General features: G+C 38.3%; 1 protein-coding gene across 2 annotated transcripts in view; it reads left to right on the top strand.

Annotated features, from left to right (window-relative positions):
- Positions 1-23,005, top strand: part of NUCKS1 (nuclear casein kinase and cyclin dependent kinase substrate 1) — a 35,526-nt gene extending 12,521 nt beyond the window's left edge. The window contains exons 2-7 of one of the 2 annotated variants that reach the window (XM_008985552.4): positions 5,863-5,912; positions 7,533-7,638; positions 11,072-11,127; positions 15,463-15,615; positions 16,430-16,576; positions 17,614-23,005. In XM_008985552.4, coding sequence (XP_008983800.1) covers positions 5,863-5,912; positions 7,533-7,638; positions 11,072-11,127; positions 15,463-15,615; positions 16,430-16,576; positions 17,614-17,813 — 712 coding nt within the window. In that variant the 3' untranslated portion in view covers positions 17,814-23,005. Of the gene's footprint in view, positions 1-5,862; positions 5,913-7,532; positions 7,639-11,071; positions 11,128-15,462; positions 15,616-16,426; positions 16,577-17,613 lie in introns of both variants that reach the window. The other variant, XM_002760716.6, reaches the window with a different exon arrangement.
- The last annotated feature ends 624 nt before the right edge of the window (positions 23,006-23,629 follow it).

Raw genomic sequence — 23,629 nt, 5'->3', positions numbered from 1 at the left:
GCCTGTGGTCCCAGCTCCTTGGGAGGTTGAGGCAGGAGAATCACTTGAACCCGGGAGGTGGAGGTTGCAGTGAGCCAAGATTGCACCACTGTACTCCAGCCTGGGTGACAGAGCAAGGCTCTGTCTCAAAAAAAAAAAAAGATTGAAAAGTTTTTGACCTAAATGGTAACCTGAAAACCTTGCCATAAAGTCAGAAATAAAAATAAGGAGGGCGAAATGTGGTGGCATATGCTTATAATCCCAGCACTTTGAGAGGCTGAGGAGGGAGGATCACTTTAGGCTAGGAGTTCAAGACCAGCCTAGGAAACAGCAAGACTTGGTCTCTACAAATAATAATAATAATTAACTGGCTGTTATGACACACACCTGTAGTCTCAACTCTCCAGGAGTCTGAGGTGGGAGAATTGCTTGAATTCAGGAGTTTGAGGCTGTAGTGAGCTGTGATCACACCACTGCACTCCAGCTTGGGCGACAGAGCATACCTTGTCTAAAAAAAAAAGAAAAAAATATATATATGTATTGCATTTTAGTGAAATGAACAAGAAAACAAATACAGTTTTTCTAAATGATATTAGAACCAGTACTTCTAAGACTTACATATTTTGAAAGAATTATATCCAAATAAGAGTTAATTATGTGTTCAAAATTACAGTGGTATTCTGGGTGGGACAAGTTAATACTTATAAATAATAATAGCTATTATTGATATTTATATACCTTGCATAAATGTTCTTAAATGTTCTCAACACTCTTGAGAGGGATTGTTTTTCCTCTTTTCCAGATGAGATTGAAGTTCAGCGAGGGGAAGTAACTTGCTTGAGGATATACAACTTGTAAGAGTCAGGATTCATATTCAAGAATCTGTTTTTAAACTCTATGCTCTATTGAAATTTTATGCTATCCTCCAGTTCTAGTTATTCATACTCATTTTACACTGAAGAGGTAATTTGGCTTTGGCATTTAACTTAATACAATCATGTGCCACACAGCACCAGGGATACATTCTCAGAACTGCACTTTTAGGTGATTTGCAAATCTTATAGCATGTATTTCCACAAACCCAGGTGGTACGGTCTTCTGCACACCCAGTGTGTATGGTATAGCCTGTTGCTCCTAGATTGCAAACTTGTATAGCATGTTACTGTACTGAATACTGTAGGTAATTGTAACACAATGTAGATATTTATATATCTAAACATAGAAAAATACATTAAAAATATGGTATAATAATCTCATGAGACCATTGTCATATATGCAGTTCACCATAATGCCATTATGCAGCACATGACTGTATTTTGAGGAAATTAGAATGTTTCTTTGTTCTTACCTAGAAATGGAACCTCCCATTCCCTGGGACTTAAATATTCTTACATGCTGATTTCTGTCCTGTCATCTCATTAGGAACAAACTCATCAAAAATATATTTCAACCCTAGACAAAGCAAGTCTCTAAATGGTGGAAAGTCTCACCCTGTCCCCTAGACTGGAGAGCAGTAGCACAATCTCAGCTCACTGCAGCCTCCATCTCCCGGGTTCAAGCGGTTCAAGCAATTCTTGTGCCCCAGCCTCCCGAGTAGCTGGGATTACAGGTGACCACCACCTCGTGCTGCTAATTTTTTAAGTCATTATGAGTCATGAATGGCCCTTGTTATCACAGATCTTTTATTTATTTAAATTATTTTATCTTTTCCCTCTAGCATTTATGGATGACCGTATTTTTTTTCTGATTGGTTGCCCTTAATAAGGCAGAATTGCTCCTGTGTTCATATTTTGCTTTACACTGATTTTATAGTTTTTGTGATAAATGGCAATATATGAGATAATTCTGGCTGTTTTCAGATCATTGAAAGTTAAAATATTTAGTATTTCAATGGAAGGAACAGTCTTTTGATTTAATTTTGAAATTTAATTTTTTTATATAATGCAAATATAGTCTTTTTTTTGTCTTTTTTAAATTGCATTTTAGGTTTTGGGGTACATGTGAAGAACATGCAAGATAGTTGCATAGGTACACACATGGCAGTGTGATTTGCTGCCTTCCTCCTTTTCACCCATATCTGGCATTTCTCCCCATGCTATCTCTCCCCAACTCCCCCCGCAAATGCCAATATAGTCTACATGGCATCTCTTGTTTTCTTTGTTGAAAAATAGGATAGACAAAAATGTACTAAATAAAGAGTATCCTTTTTAATGTCTTACGTTTAAAGTAACAAGTTATAGGCCAGGCTCAGTGCTTCACACCTGTAATCCCAGCACTTTGTGAGATTAAGGGAAGAGGATTGTTTGAGGCCAGAAGTTTGAGACCAGCCTAGGAGATAGTAAGACCCCATCTATACAAAAAAAAAATTTTTTTAATTAGCCAGGCATGTTGGCTGTGTGCCTGTCTGTAGTTCCAGAAGGTAAGGTGGGAGGATCACTTGAGCTCAGGAGTTGGAGGCTACAGTGAGCTATGATTGTACCCCTGCACTCCAGCCTGGGTGACAGAACAAGACCATGTTTCCATGGATGGATGGATGGATGGATGGATGGATGATGGGGTAGGCAGATCTGTCTAGATAGATATATAGGGTAGAAGGAGGAGACTTAAGTTTGCTTCTATTGTGAAGGGCAGTTAAGTTTTAATGAGAAATGCCATGAAAAAAACAGGATCATTTGCAGTGACCATTTTCTGTATTATATTTTAATATAATGCCTGCATTATATTTAATTTACATTATCTATTTAATATTTTATCATTTAAGTTATTATTTAAGCGTACTTAATTTTATAGAATATCTTTTAGATCTATCAAGCAACTTAGGTTATCAGTTCTAACAGAGGAAGAACCAAGGCCCAGATTAAATGATTTTCTTGAATCAGGGTTCCTAGTACAAAGATTCTGTACTAATAACTTTCTGGAGTGTTTCTGGTGATAGACTAAGGAAGTAGCTATTGTTAGCAAAGTTAAAGCTCTTTATGTCGAACCCACGTTTAATATGATTGCTGACGCTATGCAGTACCTTTACTACCGCTCTCACACCAAAGCCCTAAAGTAGCTAACGTGTTTTCTCATTTTACAAGTTACATATTCTCAATTTATCCATTTGTTCTTCATATGATATACTGTGTACCATTCTGGTTGTCCACCCTTGTATAGTCTCAGGATATATCCATTCCTACGTGGCACCCAGAAACTGGGTAATAATATGTTAGTTGCCAGCCCACAAGGATGGGATAAGCTAGAATTATACCTACAAGTTTGGAACCTGTATTTTAATTATCAGAAGATAAGATTTAAGATTTCCTCTTCTGGATACCTTCCTTCCCCTGGTTCCGTGATCCATTTCTTTTTAATCCTAAATAATACAGAAAATGGTCGTGTTTGCATTATGATCATCATACTATTTTTCATGGCATTTGTGATTAAAAATCACATGGCTAACATGACAGGCATTCCCATGTTAGCCCCAAAATACTGGATTTTTTTCATAGTCATAGTTTTAAGAAAGAAAATATATTTGTATTGATAAAATATGCTTAGCATAAAATTTACCATCTTAACCATTTTTGAGTGTATACTTCAGTACTGTTAAGTACTTGACATTGGTGTAAAGAATTCAGTCCTGCAAAACTGAAACTAAACCCATTAAACAACAGCTCCTCATCCCCACTCTTCCAGCCCCTGGCCACCCCCACTCTACTTTCTGTCTGTGAATTCAACTACTCTAGGTCCCTCGGGTAGATGGAATTAATAGTCATACTTAAAGTTAATTTTCCTAATAATATGGTATCTTTGGTAATACAAACTTAGCTTCTTTTTTTTTTTTTTTGAGACGGAGTTTTGTCCTTTTCACCCAGGCTGGAGTGCAATGGCATGATTTCGGCTCACCACAACCTCCGCCTCCTGTGTTCAGGCAATTCTCCTGCCTCAGCCTCCTGAGTAGCTGGGATTACAGGCACGCGCCACCATGCCCAGCTAATTTTTTGTATTTTTAGTAGAGACGGGGTTTCACCATGTTGACCAGAATGGTCTCGATCTCTTGACCTCGTGATCCACCCTCCTCGGCCTCCCAAAGAGCTGGGATTACAGGCTTGAGCCACCGCGCCTGGCCATAAACTTAGCTTCTAATAATAAAATATATAGTTGAAGTATATTTTATAGTTTTGATAAACTAAAGAAAAACAGAAGGCAGAGCTCCATAAGAGCCTTGTTTTTTCTCCTTCTAATGCTGATTCTGTAACTATATCTTCCTCTACATATAAGTTTACACCTTTTTTTTTTCCAGAATTCACTCCATCCGTATAATCTCCACATATTAAACTAGAAGGTAGACCAGTGTTTGCATTCTGACCATCCTGTCTTTGAATTGAAATGGTGTCTTAATCTATACAACTAAGGATATCTCTCTGTTCAGGTTTAAGTATAGTTTTTTCTTTCATTTCTCTCTTTTTTTTTTTTTTTGGCGACGGAGTCTCAGTCTGCCGCCAGGCTAGAATACAGAGGCATGATCTTGGCTCACTGCAACCTCTGCCTCCTTGCTTCAGGCAGTTCTCCTGCCTCAGCCTCCTGAGTAGCTGGGTCACCACACCCAGCTAATTTTTCTATTTTTTTAGTAGAGACAGGGTTTCACCATATTGGTCAGGATGGTCTCAATCTCTTGACCTCATGATCCGCCCGCCTCAGCCTCCCAAAGTTCTGGGATTACAGGCATGAGCCACAGCACCCAGCCTTCTCTTAATTTTTTAAGTTCACTTCATCGATTTAGGCCTACAGTAGCAGTGCAGTTTTAAATCTAAGGCTTTTTTGCCAGCTAGGCTGTTTGGGTACTAACATGGAGGTTTATATATATCTCTAGAGAAGGAATATTAAACTTTTAGATTTAGAATGCCAAGTACCAAAATAGAAATGAAGATTTGTTTGAGATATTAAAGATACCTTACTTGATAGGGAGTACTTAAAATCATTAAGAGTCAAATAGATTCTGCAAATACTCTGTTTTGATTTTGTAATAAAGCGTCTTTTGACTGGACCAATGAATTTTTTTCCTTCCCCTTCTGTATAAGGCTTAACATTACCATAATTTTTTGTGCATTATAATGTAACCATACTATACCTAAAATTGCTTGTGCCTCGAAAAGCTTAATAATAACCTTGTTTATCAAAAGCTTAGTAATAACCTTGTTTATCAAGTATACATATACATATATTTGTGTATCTGTGTAAAATAACATTTACAATGATGGCTTATAAATACAGTATTTGAATATAATGAATATATACGTACATGGTGATTTGGCTTGTTTTGCTATTTTATGTATACTTATTTTGAGAGATGGGAGATTGTTTTGTAGAAAAGAATGGAATTTGAATGATCACTGAGTGAGCAGTATGAGAATTGTGTTTGACATACTTATGGTTTAAGCTATGCTTTCTTGTAACAGAATATGAAGTACTTTGACTTAGTGGGGGCCCTTAAAAAATAATTTTCGGCTGAGTACAATGGCTCATGCCTGTAATCCCAGAACTTTGGAAACCTGAGGCAGGATGATAGCCTGAGCTCAGGAGTTTGAGACCAGCCTGGGTAACATAGACAGACACTGTCTCTACAAAAAAATTAAAATAAATAGCCAGCATGCATCTGTAGTTCCAGCTACTTGGGAGGCTGAGGCAGGAGGATTACTTGGGCCCAGGAGGTCAAGACTGTAGTGAGCCATGATTGTGCCACTGCTTTTCAGCCTAGGCGACAGAGTGAGACCCTGGCTCAAAAAATTATTAATTTTCAAAGAGCTAGCTTAGTTCTGTTTATGAAAGAGAAATGTGTTCTGATGTCTTCAAAAAATCTTACAGTTGTATGATTTTAATTAGAGTCTCTTCTTTCTACAGAAATAGGAAGGTTGTTGATTACTCTCAGTTTCAGGAATCTGATGATGCAGGTAAGTTTTGGGGTTTCAACAAATTTTCAGTTGACCCGTGGATTACTTTTATCATGCTTTTGGAATAAGTTTTACTTTTTTATTTTCAGAGTATTTACCGAAACTGTCATGATCTGCATCAACCAAAGCAAAAGTTGAACTTACATGGATTTTAACTTTTCCTTCATTGATAATAAACATAAAACAATTTTTTTCTTACCTAGTTTTGGAGTCCAAAGTTTAAATGTCCAGTAATTCTGATATAGTGTTCATTACTTAAAATACCTTTGGCTGGGCGCAGTGGCTTACGCCTGTAATCCAAGCACTTTGGGAGGCCGAGGAGGGCAGATCACTTGAGGTCAGGAGTTCCAGACCAGCCTGACCAACATGGTGAAACCCATCTCTACTAAAAATACAAAAATTAGCCAGGTGTGGTGGTGTGCGCCTGTAATCCCAGTTACTCGGGAGGCTGAGGCAGGAGAATCACTTGAGCCCGGAAAAACAATCCACTACAGGGCAGGCGCAGTGGCTCACACCTGTGATCTCAGCACTTTGGGGGCAAAAAATTCGGCTATTATTACAATAAAACTTGTGCTTTCTGATATGTTTTTACATAATAAAGCAACTAAGATGAGGGTCTGTTTTGTAAAACAATTTTGATTTGTGAACTAATCCATCATAGAATGAATGTTGTAGCTAATTCTTAGCCATAAGAGATTTTTTTAGAGTTGTCTCCTTAATCTCATTACTTTCCAGATATGTTTACTATTTTTTTCTTCCTTCTTTCTTTTTAATCTAACTTTTCTTTATAAAGACAATATCTGCCCTTTGGGAAGACTTAGAAAATGCTGAAAGATAAAAAGAAGAGTAAAAAAAGTAATATATAGCGCTAATATTTATAAAATGCTTGCTACATATCAGGAATTGTTTCAAATGTTTGTATTTAATAATTCCTTAGAATCATTCGTCAATATGGGATGTACTATTTCTGTTTTGAGTATGTTTCTTATGCTGTTAAAAGGTATTTGAAAAAATTCCTATCAGTGGTCATATAATATCCCATAATGGAATTTATAATGTTTCTAACCATTTAATAACATCATGTGTGTGCGTGTGTGTGTGTGTGTGTGTGTGTGTGTGTATGTAAATGGTGCAGTAAACAGCTTTGGAAATAATTTCCTTTTACAATAGTCATTTTCGTTAGTTTTATAGGGCTTTTGAAATTGGAGATACTTTTTTCAAAGGCAAGAGTATGTCATATTTAATACTTTAAAAGTAATTTGCTTAGTAATAGTAATTGTGTTTACTTCCTAAAATGTTTGTAATATAATCATAATCTGATAATTTTCAAATAAGTGTGAAGATGTTGAAATCAAAAGGGGAGGGTATAAAATGATAGAAGTTTAGCTATAGATAGATGAAATATATATACATGAAGACTAGAGGGTAATATGGAAAAATGAAATTAATGTGGTAGGACTGGGTGGGAAATAATTGTAGTTTTTTTAAAAATGAAAGAAACTATTTGGGAAATCCTGCTCCTCTCACCATTTAAACAGCATGAGAGATAATTATGTCAGTAAATATACTGGTGATTTTAACATGTAAAAAACTTAATTAAATTTGAAAAACACTGTTTAGATGAAGATTATGGAAGAGATTCGGGCCCTCCCACTAAGAAAATTCGATCATCTCCCCGAGAAGCTAAAAATAAGAGGCGATCTGGAAAGAATTCACAGGAAGATAGGTAAGAGGCGTTGTTTTTCTGTTCCCACTTACATAGTCACCCCTCTTAGATGAGCGCAGTCTCTGATCTCTAAATTATTGAAATCTCATATATTTTTGAAAAGTACTTACTGTTCACTTAATATTTTGCATATTTCATATTATCTCAGGCTGTGCTTGAGGATGTAATTCATTAGTTATCTAAGGTTAATATTGATATTTTCATTGTAGTGATAACAAAGAATAAGTGATATATCCCATTTATAACCGAGTCTCCTTTGTTTAAGTAATTTAACCATTTTGGAGAGTTTCTTTTCCCTTAGTTTTACAAATGAGTTACGATTTTTAACTACAATTTTGTCTTATAAGACCAGGATATTAGCTGGACACCGTGGCTCATGCTTGTAATCCCAGGACTTTTGGAGGCCTAGGTAGGATGATTGCTTGAGCAGGAGTTTGAGACCAGCCTGGGCAACATAGGGAGACCATGTCTCTACACAAAAATTTAAAAATTGGCTGAGAATGGTGACACATGCCTGTAGTCCCAGCTACTCAGGAGCCCAAGGCAGGAGGATCCTTTGAGCCCAGGAATTCAATACTGCAGTGAGCTGTGATTGCACCACTGCACTACAGCCTAGGTGACAGAGCCAGGATTCTGTCTGGGGGAATGGAGGGAAGACCAGAATATTGTAATTTCTGCCCTGTTGTTAAAGGTGTACACATTGTCACACTTAGTGTAGCACAACTTTTAGACCTTCTTGGTAATAATGGTGATGATAGTAATGATGATGGCTACTGTTTATGATCATTATGTGACAATTTCTATTATGTGCTTTACATACACTGTCATTTAATTCTCACAACGTCTCTATTTGGATGCATAATATTAACTTAGAGGGGTTCTGTGATGTAACCAAAGTTATCCAGCAAATGGACAAACAGGTTTTTAAACCATATCTATTGGACTCCAAAGTTGACAACCTCTAATGCTTTTTTTACATTTTCAGAAATGTGCTTTTGAGGAAAAATAAGACAGAATTAAACTGTTGGGAAACAAGTCTTCTAGAGTTTCTGCTATGACCATATACTGGTATATGTCTAACCTAGTTATTGTTTGTTTTTAATAGAGATGGGCTCATGCCACATTGCCCAGTCTGGTCTCAAACTCCTGGGCTCAAGTGATCCTCCCATCTCAGTGTCCCAAAGTGCAGGGATTACAGGTGTGAGCTACCATGCCTGGCCTAAAACAGTTCTGATTTGTTTTGTTTTGTTTTGAGACAGAGTCTCACCCTGTCACCAGGCTGGAGTGCAATGGCACTCAGCTCGCTGCAACCTCCGCCTCCCAGGTTCAAGCAGTTCTCCCGCCTCAGCCCCCAAGTAGCTGGAACTATAGGTGCGTTCCACCACACCCAGCTAATTTTTGTATTTTTAGTAGAGACGGGGTTTCACTGTGTTGGCCAGGCTGATCTCAAACTCCTGGCCTCGTCATCCGCCCGCCTCAGCCTCCCAAAATGTGTGAGCCGCCACGCCCAGCCAAACAGTTTTGTATGGCAGCCCAGCTCAGAACTGTTTTTCATTATATCCATTTTCATTATCATATTTCTCCTAGGAAAAAGCTGCTTTGTGGCATGTTATAATGTCTCATTGCCATAATTAACATCTAGCTTACAGTTTTTCTTGTTGCAGTCATTTGATTTTATTATTCTAAATGTTGGAAGGATTGAAATAAATGCAGGTTTTATTGCTGTCTGTATGCCTTGTGTATTTATTCCCAGACTAGTGCTCTGTTGATTTTTCCGTTTTCAAAGTGAAGCTCTCACTTGACTTTGCTGTAGTGGTACTCAAAGATTAATGTAGTCTATAAACTCAATAAAAGAGCTAGAAAAAATAATATAATTCATCATTGTGTTAGAATTATGAATTTGGTGCTTATTTTGCATAAGAAACGTTTATACAGAATAGTCACAGGTTTCAGAATTATAACGTGTCTTGGACTCAGGTTGCTTAGTAAAAGAGTATGTTTGGTCATTCTCTTTGGTTAGATATCGTTAGTTCAGTAATATCTTATCTGAGTGTGGTCTAGATTATGGGGAATACTGAAAGTGATTTATCAGACCTGCTAGTTGAGAAAGGAAAACTTTGAATACAGTTTTTATGTGCAAGTTTTTGGTTTTTGTTCTTCAGAATTTTTCATTGAATCATAAAATTTTAGCACTGAAGAGAGAATACCAAGTGATTTGCTTAAGATCATACAGCTAACTAATGACAAAGAGATAGACTACTGGGGGCTCAGTATGGTGGCTCATGCCTGTAATCCCAGTACTTTGAGAGGCCAGGACGGGTGGATCTCTTGAGCTCAGGAGTTTGACACCAGCCTGGGCAACATGGTGAAACCCCATCTCTATTTTTTAAAATATGTAAACTAACAAAGAGAGATGGCATACTAGTATCCAGATTCCGGAGTTAAGACTTATGAGGACGTAGTATGAACTTTGAAACTCCTTAACATCTTATTCTACTTTGCGGAGTGATTTTGAGCTCACTTTTATTTTCTCCATGGTACCAGGCAGGACCATATGTTGATGTTTCTGATGCAGAGAAATATTGGGAGGAAATATTAATAGGGGATAATTAAATCAATTTATTTTCCATTTAGTTTTAGGTAAATGTTTAGGCATATTGTAAGTTATATAACTGAACTATAATTCCTTTTGTTTGAGACGGAGTCTCACTCTGTCAGTCAGGCTGGAGTGCAATGGTGCGATCTCAGCTCACTGCAACTTCCGCCTCCCAGGTTCAAGTGGTTCTCCTGCCTCAGCCTCCTGAATAGCTGGGATTACAAGCATGTGCCACCATGCCCGGCTTATATTTGTATTCTTTAAGTAGAGTTGGAGTCACCATGTTGACCAGGCTGGTCTCAAACTCCTGGCCTCAAGCAGTCTGCCCACCTCAGCCACCCAAAGTGCTGAGATTACAGGTTACAGGTGTGAGCCACTGTGCCCGGTCTGCAATTCCTTTTAATAATTTTAGATATTTTAGCAGTTTTTCGTATGTATATTTAGTGATCTTTATTTGCCGTCATTAACACTATATAATTTATTTTTAGCATTTTTATACTCTGCCTCTGTTCAAGAATATTTTTCTTATTAAATATTATTGTGAACCAAGCTGTATCCATAGGTGAAAAAATTCCAGCCTGTGGTGGGACACCTTCTTTTTTCCCTTTGGGTCTTTGGAAGCAATGTTTTGCCAAGTAGATAAAATTGTGCTTACTTACCAGCATCCCTGTAACATCAGGAAATAATGGAAGCAGTTTTACTCCTTGGCATTTGTTTGAACATTTTATCTAGAATAGGTATTTTTCAATTCTTCTCAAGTCAGAAATAAGAGATCTATGTTAATTTAGATTTTGAGCTAAGACTTTTAAACGTTTGCTCTTTTGCCTCCCTTTATAGTGAGGACTCAGAAGAAAAAGATGTGAAGACCAAGAAGGATGATTCTCACTCAGCAGGTAGTAAACTATTTTAAATGTAAGAGGTATAATTCTATTTATATATTATTTTATTAGACATTTTAATAAGTGATTTTCTATGCCAGGTACTGTTGCAAATCTGGAATTACAAAGATGTTTCCATCTTCAAAGAGCTCGTAATGATTCTCAGTCCTGGTGGCTTATTATAGTCATCTATGAATCTTTTTTAAAATGCATATTCTGGGTCCTGTCTCAAAATTTCTGATTAAATAGATCTAGGTGGGATGTTGGGGCTTGATTTTCTTTAAGTATCTCCACATTATTCTTATGCATGGTCAGTATTGGAAATGATTTACATAAACAAAAGACATCAACCCAAATTGAATAATGTGTAAATATAAAACTTGGGGGCTGGGCACATGGCTCATGCTTATAATCCAGCACTTTGGGAGGCTAAGGCAGGTGGATCACCTGAGGTCGGGAGTTCAATACCAGCCTGACAAACATTGAGAACCCCCATCTCTACTAAAAAAAGAAAAAAATACAAAAGTAGCAGAGCATGGTAATCCTAGCTACTCGGGAGGCTAAGGCAGGAGAATCGCTTGAACCTGATAGTTATAGGTTGCAGCGAACCGAGTTTGTGCCATTGCACTCCAGCCTGGGCAACAAGAGCAAAACTCCATCTCAAAAAAAAAAAAAAACACTCGGTAAAATAGGAACATAAAAAAAGAGAGTGGTGGACTCTAGATGGAAAAGCAAATGAAAGTTTTATTCCCACTCTTTTTAGCTGAGACATGGTCTTTTGAAACAGTGGCCATAGAGAAGCTTTTTTTTGTAAAAGTGTTAACTTAAATAATGTGAACTAATGAGGAGTCTCCATGGCCAAATGAAATGTTCAGTCCAATGATTGTACTTGTTGGTATTTATTTTTAAATTTAATTCTTCTAAGAATTGAGAGTTTTAATCCATATTACTTCCAGCCACGTTAGTTTTGACGTACATTTCCTTGCTGTTTCCCTGGATCTCCCTTTAAATGAGACTGCTGTTTAACTAATACAAAGGCGAGATGAAAAGTTCTGCTAAATTCACTCTGCTTAGCTGTTTCTACTTTCCCTCCTATTCAAGTATACTATCTGGTGCCCTAAGTTGAAAAGAAACTATATTAAGCTTTTGCCCTATCTAGTGATCCTGTGATAATACAGTATATGTTTTCACTCATTTGCCTTGTTAATCCTAATTTGAATCTCTTATACTTAACAGTTTATTGAGCACTTCTAAATAAATAACTCTGTACTAGGATTAAGCTAAGCATCTACCAAGTGGGTTTAGTTTTGGGTCTGCCCTGTCAACTTTATTCTGTTTGTCTCTAGATGACATTTTTGAAAGTGAAAGAGATGATTTGAACAATGACCATGCTAAGGTTCAGAGGACTTAGGAGTATTTTCAGCAGAAGTACCACTTAACAGAATAAGGGATTTTAAAACTTCAGGAAAAGGGCTATAGGTAGAGACTAATTCAAATATGGCTTAGTCTAGAGGGAGTAGGCTAGCATCCTACCCTTTAACCAAATTTATTCATACACTGTGTGTTAAAAAAATTTTTTTGACCGGGCATGGTGGCTTATGCCTGCAATTCCAGCACTTTGGGAGCTGAGACGGGTAGATCACACAGTCAGGAGCTCAAGACCATCCTGGCTAACATGGTGAAACCCCTTCTCTACTAAAAATACAAAAAATTAGCCGGGCATGGTGGCATGTGCCTGTAGTTCCAGCTACTCAGGAGGCTGAAGCAGGAGAATCGCTTGAACCCAGGAGGCAGAGGTTGCAGTAAGCCATGCTCATACCACTGCACTCCAGCCTGGCAAGAGAGAGAGACTCTGTCTCAAAAAAAAAAAAAAAAAAAAAGAAAATACAAATTTAGCTGGGCATGATGGTGCACGCCTGTAATCCTAGCTACTCGGAGGCTGAGGCAGGAGAATCATGAAGCCAGGAGGCAGAGGTTTCAGTGAGCTGAGATCGCGCCATTGCACTCCAGCCTGGGCAGCAAGAGCAAAACTCCATCTCAAAAAACAAAACAAAAAAAATCTGTGTTTTTAGACTGGGCACAGTGGCTCACACCTGTAATCTCAGCACTTTGGGAGGCCAAGGCAGGTGGATCACTTGAGGTCAAGGGTTCAAGACCATCCTGGCCAACATGGCAAAACCCTGTCTCTATCAAAAATACAAAAATTAGGCTGGGTGCGCTGGCTCATGCCTGTAATCCCAGCACATTGGGAGGCCAAGGCAGGTGGATCAGTTGAGGTCAAGGGTTCAAGACCATCCTGGCCAACATGGCAAAACCCTGTCTCTATCAAAAATTAGGCTGGGTGCGCTGGCTCATGCCTGTAATCCCAGCACTTTGGGAAGCCAAAGCAGGTGGATCACCTGAGGTCAGGAGTTTGAGACCAGACTGGCCAGCATGGCAAAACCCTTTCTCTACTGAAGATACAAAAAAGTAGCTGGGCATGGTGGTGGTTGCCTGTAATCTCAGTTACTCAGAAGGCTGGGGCAGGAGAATAGCTTGAATCTGGGAGGCAGAGGCTGCTGTGAGCCAAGATTGCGCTACTGCGCTCCAATCTGGGCAATAGTATGAGATTCTGTCTTAAAAAAACAAAAATAATTTTTTAAATTAATAGACTCTAAGAATATTTGAAAGTAAATTTTTTACAGGCTTGTCCAAACATCTTTCACTAACTGATCTAAATATGGTTTTTGTTTTTGTTTTTGTTTTGAGTTTTGCTCTTGTTGCCCAGGCTGGAGTGCAGTGGCATGATCTTGGCTCACTGCAACCACCACCTCCCAGGTTCAAGCAATTCTCCTGCCTCAGTCTCCCGAGTAGCTGAGATTACAGGCATGTGCCAGCATGCCTGGCTAATTTTTATATTTTTAGTAAAGATGAGGTTTCTCCATGTTGGTCAGGCTGGTCTCGAACTCCCGACCTCAGGTGATCTACCCACCTTGTCCTCCCAAAATACTGTGATTACAGGCATGAGCCACCACACCCAGCCCTAAATATACATTTGTAAAGATTTTCCTCAATCCCCTCTAAATTGAAATGGTCACAAGCCATTCATTGCAAGGGATAACAGTTTGACTTTATTTTAGGGTTTACATGTTTTATGTCTTACAGTAAAGATTGAGAGACATTCTTTCCCTCTCATACCATGTTAAGATATTTTTCTAACTTTAGCTTTCAAAAACAGTGAACATAGATTTGAATGTAATTGAGAATTTCAGAGCAAAGTAATGATGTAACTACAGTATAGGAAGCATGTGTTCACACTTTAATTCAGCTGGGCTACTGCTTAAAATTACACACCTATGTTACTTTATATGTTATAGTGGGTACATAGTCTTGTTCAGGTTCATTATTTGTGAATTTCGGTCCCCCTTTATACATTTTGTAGAATATTTTTTGAATTTTTATTTAAGTTCCAGAGCACGTGTGCAGGATATACAGGTTTGCTACATAGGTGAATGTGTGCCATTGCAATTTGCTGCGCCCATCAACCCAGCATCTAGGTGTTAAGCCCAGCATGCATTAGCTATTTTTCTTAATGCTGTCCCTCTCCATCTCCCCACCCTGCCCCCTCCCTCACCACAGGCCCGAATGTGTGTTGTTCCCCTTCCTGTGTCCATGTGTTTTCATTGTTCAGCTCCCATTTATAAGTGAGAACGTGCAGTGTTTGGCCTTTTGTCCCTGCATTAGTTTGCTGAGGATAGTGACTTCCAGCTCCATCCATGTCCCTGAAAAGGACATAATCTCCTTTCCTTTTTTATGGCTGCATAGTATTCCATGGCATAGATGTACCACAATTTCTTTATCCAGTCTATCGTTAATGGGCATTTGGGTTGATTCCATCATTTTGTAGAAATGTTGAAGGATAGAATTTGCCCTTTTACAATGAAACAGAGCTGCATATTATAGCCTATATTGGCCACTCTATTGGCTTTTTTTTTTTTCAAGACAGAGTCTTTTTCGCCCAGGCTAGAGTGCAGTGGCACGATCTTGGCTCACTACAACTTCTGCCTCCCCAGTTCAAGCCATTCTTCTGCCTCAGCCTCCCAAGTAGCTGGGACTACAGGCGTACGCCACCACACCCAGCTAAATTTTTGCATTTTTGCTAACAGGTTTCACCATGTTAGCCAGAATGGTCTCAATCTCCTGACCTTGTGATCCGCCTTGCCTTGGCCTCCCAAAGTGCTGGGAATACAGGCGTGAGCCACCACACCTGGCCTAGTTATTTACATTTTCAGTCAATTATTAATCTTTTGCACTATCTAGTCAAATATAAAAGTCTTTAGTCATTGTATCATGATAATTCTGATATTGCAGAGGATAGTGAAGATGAAAAAGAAGATCATAAAAATGTACGCCAGCAACGGCAGGCAGCATCTAAAGCAGCTTCCAAACAGAGGGAGATGCTCATGGAAGATGTGGGCAGTGAGGAAGAGCAAGAAGAGGAAGATGAGGCACCTTTCCAGGAGAGTACGTGAAGTTGGTTTGTGTAGTTTGGTTGTTTGGTCGTGATTGTAGTTTCTGATCTTGGTTACTTTGGCGTTTTCTAGGATACTAAATGTTACAGCCAGTCCCTAAGATTGGGTAGATACTCCCTGTTGAAAGAGATGACTGTGTGGTGCCTGTAAATATTTTAAAAGGTTCAGAGATCTCTCACGATTGCCCACCATTTGTAATCTTTGCACACTAATGATGTTTGTGTTCAAACATTGAATGAACATTTGCTTAAGTAATAATCACATTAGGCGTTGTGATTGAGATTTGTATTTTGGCCTGGTGGGAGGAGGTTGTAGACCTCTTTTTCACAGAAAAAAAAATGTCAGTCACAAAATTTAGATGTTTCACAGGTTATTCAGATTTGTTAATTCTATGTATTTTTGTTTCATGTTGGGTTTTCTTGTTTCACTTACTCATAATTGGACCAAAAAGGCCCTGTCAGTTCAGTTTTGTTTCCCTACTCTCAACCAGTACTACATGGAAGTGATGGAACTACCAAAAGTTATTTGACGGTTTCAGTTTTTATTCAGTTTAACTCCTGCTCTTCCTGTTTTCAACCTACTTTTCAAACACATCACTCATGTAGCTCTCTCGTGGCATGCAAAATCCATTTGACAAATGAAGCCAGTGATGACGCCAGTCAAACTGGTAGTACAGCTCCAAATAGAACCCAAGGGTGTTTGACTCCCAGATCCCATCCTGTAGTCATTCTTAGTACTGTCTTTTGTGCACTTGGAAGGATGCGTACATTGAGTTAGATGTTGAAATTCTTCTTTCTTCTCAGAAGATTCTGGCAGCGATGAAGATTTCCTGATGGAAGATGATGATGACAGTGACTATGGCAGTTCAAAAAAGAAAAACAAAAAAATGGTTAAGAAGTCCAAACCTGAGAGAAAAGAAAAGAAAATGCCTAAACCCAGGCTAAAGGCTACAGGTAAGTTCTGCAGAAGTGAAATTAAATGTACCGCTTTAAAAATTTTGATTACTTTCGATTCTTCATTAGGATTTGGCATTGGCCTGATGTTTAGCAGAAATACAAGAAATCTATTGTATTCTGGAGCTGAAAGCATCTCTTATTAATAAAGACACTAGCCTGTTTAAGACTCTGGTGGGCCTAGGCATGTTCTTCAATTATTGCCATACTTGAGCAAGATTTCAGAATGATCTATTTGTTTCAGGCATAGTGGCAGAAACACTGTATCATCATAGCTCTTACTGCTCTTTTTTCCTCACTGGTATCACAGTCTCAGCAGCCAGAAAAGACTTAATTGTGAAAATGCACAAATCTAGAGTAATATGTTTTTAAGTTCCATGCTTTGATCTCTACCCCATCCTCTGTGCTATCAGAATAAAACCACGCTTGATGACATGAGTTAATTTTTTTCTGAGCCCTAATGGTTTCTGCCAGATATTCTCCTAGTTGGAGTTAGTTTGTTAACTAAATCAGAAATTGATTTGCTTTTTGTGTGGATGGTTTTATTCTGTTAGGTACAGCGAGTCCTTGTTAAACTTTTGTTTATCACTTCTTACTGTTAGGAATGACGGAACTGTCAGATGTATTTGATGGCTTCAGTTTCTAATCAGATTAATTCTTATCCTTCCCACTTTTTGACAAACTTTTTATAAACAACTTTTATCATAAACAACTGCTTCACAAACAATGAAGGGTATTGTGCGTATTCTGTGTAGCATGGCGTTTCTTCATTACAGGTTATTACTGCTAACGTCGTATTAGAGTATTGGTAAAGACTGATGGGAAATACTGTAGCATATTGTGGTAACTTGTGACCAGTTTAGAAATTGAGATAAATTTACCTAGGGATATATGCGTACCCTTGTGCCCACCTTGGTTTTTAGTAAGTTGCATATTGTCTTTATAGATTTTATTCTTACAGATTCTTTTATTTTGTAGCTGATTTTTATTAAAGACATTTTTTTCTTCCCTTTCCCACATTATTTTTCTACTTTTAGTGACGCCAAGTCCAGTGAAAGGCAAAGGGAAAGTGGGTCGCCCCACAGCTTCAAAGGCATCAAAGGAAAAGACTCCTTCTCCCAAAGAAGAAGATGAGGAACCGGAAAGCCCGCCAGAAAAGAAAACATCTACAAGCCCCCCACCCGAGAAATCTGGGGATGAAGGGTCTGAAGATGAAGCCCCGTCTGGGGAGGATTAAAAGTGATGATGGTCTGGGGAGAGATTTTATTAAAAAAAAAAAAGAAAAAAAAAAGAAAAAAGAGGGAGGAAAAAAAGAACCTACTTAAGATAGAACATGGTTTTGGCTATGGCTTGACTCATGGGCTTTCAGTGCTTTTTTCCATTTGTTGAAAGTAACATTTCTCTCTCTTTTTTTTTTTTTTTTTTTTTAAAGCAAACCATTATATGTTTAAGTGTTTAAGTTACCTTTTTGTCTCTTGGTCTCTTTGCCAACCCTCCCCTTTCCCAATGAAAGCCATGTCAAATTAATCACTGGATTGACTGCTTCATCTGTTTATTTTTCATGAAAGGTGTACCACAGTTGTAAAGCAATAAGATTTGAGATGAACACTATGGAAAATTTGCTTTTTGATAAACGATAGCAAGTTGACTAGTAATCAAAAACACAGCAAGATTTTAGTTCAAAATGATTGCTCCTTTCTCTACCTGGACTTTTAAAAAATCAATTGTCATCTAATAAGAGTTTATTTGTCTGTAGACACAATTATCAATGTCTAAAAAATCATGTACTTTAAACTTCCACTAATGAGGCAGATGAGAGATAAATATGAATTCTGAACTGTTACTAAAAGTACTCATTTTTACCTGGTGGGGAGGGTGGGCAGCAGCACTCTGGCCTTATCTGAGGGTATGGGCTTTCTTTTTATTTCATCACTTGTGATCTCAGAAAGACTCGGAGCCAGTGATCCTGTTACCCTGCTACAGTCTTTAGGGAGTTGAAAAAAAAAAGCAGGGCTGCCAAAACTGAAATCACTCTTGATTTCACATTTCCTTCTCTAGATATATATGTATCCTGTTTTTTTGGATAAAATTTACCAAGGATCCAAAAAAAAAAAAAAACCCTAGAATTTAATTGACAAGATCAGTCTACACATCACAGTGGCTTTCTTCTCAAACTGACAATGTTTAGGTTTTAAGCAAATAAAATTCCAGTTAATGCGAAACTCAGTCACAAAGAGTTGAGATTTTTTTCCTTTATGAAATAGAATTAACGTTCTTTTATGCTATAAATGTGCTTTCAGGTCCCATGAACCATGTTCTGCTTTCATTTGGGGATAGAACATTTTCTTTTTCATATCCCGATCTTTCCATTTCTTCATAGAAACGTGGTATGAATGCATCCCTGTGATCCTGCTGCTTCGTAGGGCACCACTGCACACCCTACCCCCAGTGCCGACCACCTCTGCTATAGGATGCTATTTTTCTGGCCCTATTCTTCACTTACTTCCCACCCTGTCCTTGACTGGGAATGTGTTAAATGCTGCTCCCATACGATTCAGTTGGCTCTTGTCTTTTTACTTGGTTCAACCCCTGCTTTACTGCTCACGCTGCTTAAAGCAGGAGGGACTAGAGAAACCAGGCATTTTAGGAGGCTTGTGTGCAGTTGATAACAGACTTTTTACACGCCTTATAAAAGCAGTCAGGAGACAGATTCATAGGTTTGATCCTTCACATCTGATACCAGGTGCTTATGGGAGCAAAGTTTAAAGGGTCCTGGCATGCTAATAAATTGAAAAATTAGTGAAGTTTAACTTCTGCCTTTTTTTCCTGCCTTTGAATCTAGATTTGCTTCTTCAATATCCTACTTTGGGGTTTACTAGAAACATATTTTGTCTGATTTTATTTAAAAACACCCAGTGGCAGTCATTTCACTATTGCACTGTGTGTTAAATAATAACAAGTTTTCAGTACATGGCCAATAATACAGGACTTGAACATAAAAGGCAATTGGATCATTCTCTTTCGTGATGGTTAAATTCAGTTGTGAACTTTGTACTGAGGATGTTAGAGATTATTTGCCTCAATGGGTTTGTTCAGGTATCCATTTGGTAAAAGACCTATTAGTGTTTCCACCATGCACTTCTATTTTTTAGGAATTTCTAATTTTAAGTCTTACATTCCTAGTAACATTTGGGCTTTCCTCAGGCTATGTTTCATGAAGAATGAGGGGAGGGCACGTTTAAAACTTCAGCCTCAATTGCTTGTGTAGCAGTCTCTTTAATATATGAATCTGCACTAACATATCTGTGATATATGCACATATTTTAGAGGTAATCGTGTCTTCTAGGTTACTTGTGTGCATTTGATTGGGCTTCTTGTTTAGAGTCCCTTTTAAAATTAATTCATTAGACTGAAAAATTATTCTATATTTCTAGTAGACTGGACAGAAGGATCTGTGTCCCCAAGTGAGACAGGCTCTGAATAACTTTTGTTTTCTCCACTTTTGTCTTATTATTTTTTTTAAGAGACGGGGGTTTCACCGTGTTGGTCAGGCTGGTCTCGAACCCCTGACGTTGTGATCCGCCCGCCTCGGCCTCCCAAAGTGCTGGGATTACAGGTGTGAGCCACCCCGCCCAGCCTTGTTTTCTCCACATTTTACTGATGATTTAAAACACTCTAGTCTTCCCCTCAAATCATGCATGCAAATAGGAGGACAGTGGTGGTGACTTAACTAGATACAGGTGCTCAATAGGCTTGATAGTGATGTCAGGATGTATTACAAGCTATAAGCCGATACTGACTGGCCATTGGCACCACCCTTGACTAACCTTCCTTCTTTTTTTCTAGTGTGCCTATGGTGAAATGGCAATAGCATTCACTGTCGCATTTTGCAGTGCTCAGGAAGTGGGATGTGAACTTTGAAGGTGCTTGTTTGTATTAGCTCTGCTAGGTTTACCTCTACAACGTAGATTTCGGCAGCTATGCTGACTGACATTACACTCTAGTTCTTAAGGATTTTTTTCCAGATTCCCCCGCTTCCCCAGCTAGATATACGGAGCATACTTACATCTTATTCAATCTGTCTGTAACCTACTGCTGCTTTTAGTCCTCCTCACCTCAGACCAGAATCAATGGAGTGGGCCCAGAGGATACATTTTAATTTCAGTAATGGTAGGTAGATTTGTCCTGCTTTCTAAAACATCTCCCCGCTTCATATCTCCACTCCACATTGATTCCATAAGGAGAAATTAATGGGTGTTTCCTCCTTTAGGGAGGTACTATAATGAGTGTGGACATCTTTTAATTTTGAGGAACAGAAGTTGATTTCCCTTGAAGGAGCTTACATATTGACTTTTTTTCACAGTGACTTGTTTGCCCCAGTTCAATCCCAATCCTCAGTTTAATACTTATTCTTGGTACTGGCTCAAATAGCATTTTCTTATGGATGGCAAATCAAGAGTAAAATTTGAAGGTATAATCCAGTAAGGTGTTTAACTCTTGTGAATATGGTCAGCTAGACTGAACTTGACTTTTGTTTTTATGGGTTTTTTAAAATCTGTGAACATTCAAATAAGTGGATTTTCGAGTACTGGTTGGGGAAGGGAGTTGTGCTTTTCTTTGAACTTGAGTTTACGAGATGCTTTGAGAGTATTAGGCAAAAGCAGAAAAGAAATATCAGGAGCAACAGGGAAGCTTTCTAAAAGATCCTGGTGGCCATCATTGCGGCTTTGAAGGATGAGTGCTGGTTTGAACCGTTCTTTGCCTGCATCATTGGTAGCTGCACTGAAAAAAACCTTTCACCTTAGGAATCTGAAAAGGAAGAAACCTGGGCTCTAGTCTTCATGGCTTTAAACTGAGGTACTTAAATGGAACAGAAGTAACATTTCCTTCCACAGGAGAGGGAAAGTGTGACAGGGTGGTTGCTCTTGAGGTTAGAAGATTGTGTTTCTCTGTGGATGAAGCTGGATTTACTTGAAAATGGAGAGTTGGTTTATTGTTTGAATATTAGGACATCAAGCTGTAGCCAAGTTTCAGTCGCAACCCATTTTCCCTTTGGGATGAATTCGATACAACATGATTCTTTTTGAATTCTGAATCCATAAATTACAATTTTTTTTCTCAAATTCACAAAATTCACAGTGGTGCTGACTGTGTAATAACCACTATTGGGAAAAATCCCGTAAACCTGCCTGTTGCCATGCCAATGGAGTGACTGAACTGGTGACATCTGTTTGAGCATGCTTTGTGTGGCTGGTAGAATGCCACCATTGTGCATACACTTTGTACATCAGGGGTGAAGGGAGGGTTTTCTAGATTATTGGGGGAGGGTAAAATTGGGATTTTTTTGGTTTGTTCCTTTTTTGATGGGGTGTGGGGGTATAGTACTCAGCTTATGCCCTAAAATAACATGTATAAAAACCCCTGAAGTATTGTGTGGGTGTGTATGTGTGAGTGTGTGTTTGTATACGTCTGGCAATTAAAGCTTTGTCTTCTGGAACTTAGTGAATTCTTTTCTCTTTCTCCTCCAGAAGTATTTGTTACAAAGTCTGTAAATAAGAGCTCTACTTAGTTTGTTTACCACGAACATGTTGCAGCAAACCTTACACATCGAATTCCTACAAGGTTAAAGAAAGACTTTTAGACTTGCCAGGTTAAGCAACAGCCAAGTTCTCAGTAATTGTTTGCCTTGATTTACCTTTTAGACTTCATTTTGTCAACTCTAAAACTCCCAGTCTTCCTTGATTTTAGTCCTTAATCTTTTATGTTCTGAGCAGGAAGGGTAAAGACAGGAACCTGCCTCACTGTATTAACTAGTCCACGCGCCGAGACCAGGGCATCTCTTTCTTCATACTGCAGTGTTGCTAGATACATGATCATACAACAGAGGGTTGGGCATTCTTGCAATACCTTAACAGTGCTGAAATCTGCAGCATGGTACTAAGGAAGCTAAAGTTTGAATGTAACCACTTTATTTAAAAGGTTTTTTTTTCTTTAATTTAAATGAAATGGGGTTGAAGTGAACATGATTTTGTTGACCATGTTCGTGAATTATAGATGCAACATGCATTGGTAGAATCGTGTAATGGTCTTTTGTGATACTTAATTTTTACATATCCCAGTCTCTGTATGTATCTGCATAGACAAAGAAAAAACAAACTCCTGCTTTGCTTTTATTGAAGGGTTTCCAGGACTGCGTGTCTGCTCCTGAGCTCTGTTTTAAGTATGTGTATCCTTTGCTTGTATTTTGTATTAAAAAAAAATAAGAAAAAGAACCCTTTATTGTTGAGCATGTTGGCATTGTCCCCTTTATTTTTTTCTCTTTTTGGGACATATGAAGCAAGTTATTCTTTTTCTGTATCTTTTTTTCTTTTGTAAACTTTTTTTTTGTTTTGTTTAAAAATGGCTTTATAAAAGGGCTTTTATAACCCAGATGTGTGCTCTGTGTACTTCTTGTAATACTTGAAAGCAAACACACTAACTTACACAGCTTTGTTCACCAGCTCCTAGTCCAGCCTGACTGTAGGGGGCACTTATTTCCCTAATAATGTTATTTAGAAAGATCATCCCTGTTGTTGGTAAAAGATAAGCATGTCTTGGTTCAAAAGTCAATACCTTAGAGGATGGAATCAAGAGGCAGTGGACTGAACAGTTTCTGATTAATTAAGGGAGCACTGGACTCTGGGTATGTAAGGACTCTTAATTAGTATTTTTTCTCATGTTTACATCCAAGGTTGTGTAGTGTTGTGAAGCTCAAAGTTCAACAATCATATATAATTAATGTTTACATCCACAAAACACACTTGCATTCCATTTCAGATACCCATAATAACTAAACTGAATTTTGAATTAAAGATTATTCCTTAGGTGGAGAACATGGTACCAGATCCCTCTTTAGAACTGGGCTTAAATTTTTTTTTTAGTTTTCATTTTTTAATATTTTTTTGAGATAGAGTCTTGCTCTGTCACCCAGGCTGGAGTGCAGTGGTGTGATCTCAGCTCACTGCAACCTCCCCCTTCCACGTTTAAGCGATTCTCCTGCCTCAGCTTCCTGAG

Source organism: Callithrix jacchus, chromosome 19 (genome assembly GCF_049354715.1).
Source record: "Callithrix jacchus isolate 240 chromosome 19, calJac240_pri, whole genome shotgun sequence".
In the NCBI taxonomy this organism is placed as follows: domain Eukaryota; kingdom Metazoa; phylum Chordata; class Mammalia; order Primates; family Cebidae; genus Callithrix; species Callithrix jacchus.
The sequence above is the reverse complement of the archived record's forward strand: the minus strand, read 5'-3'. Positions and strand labels throughout refer to the sequence as shown.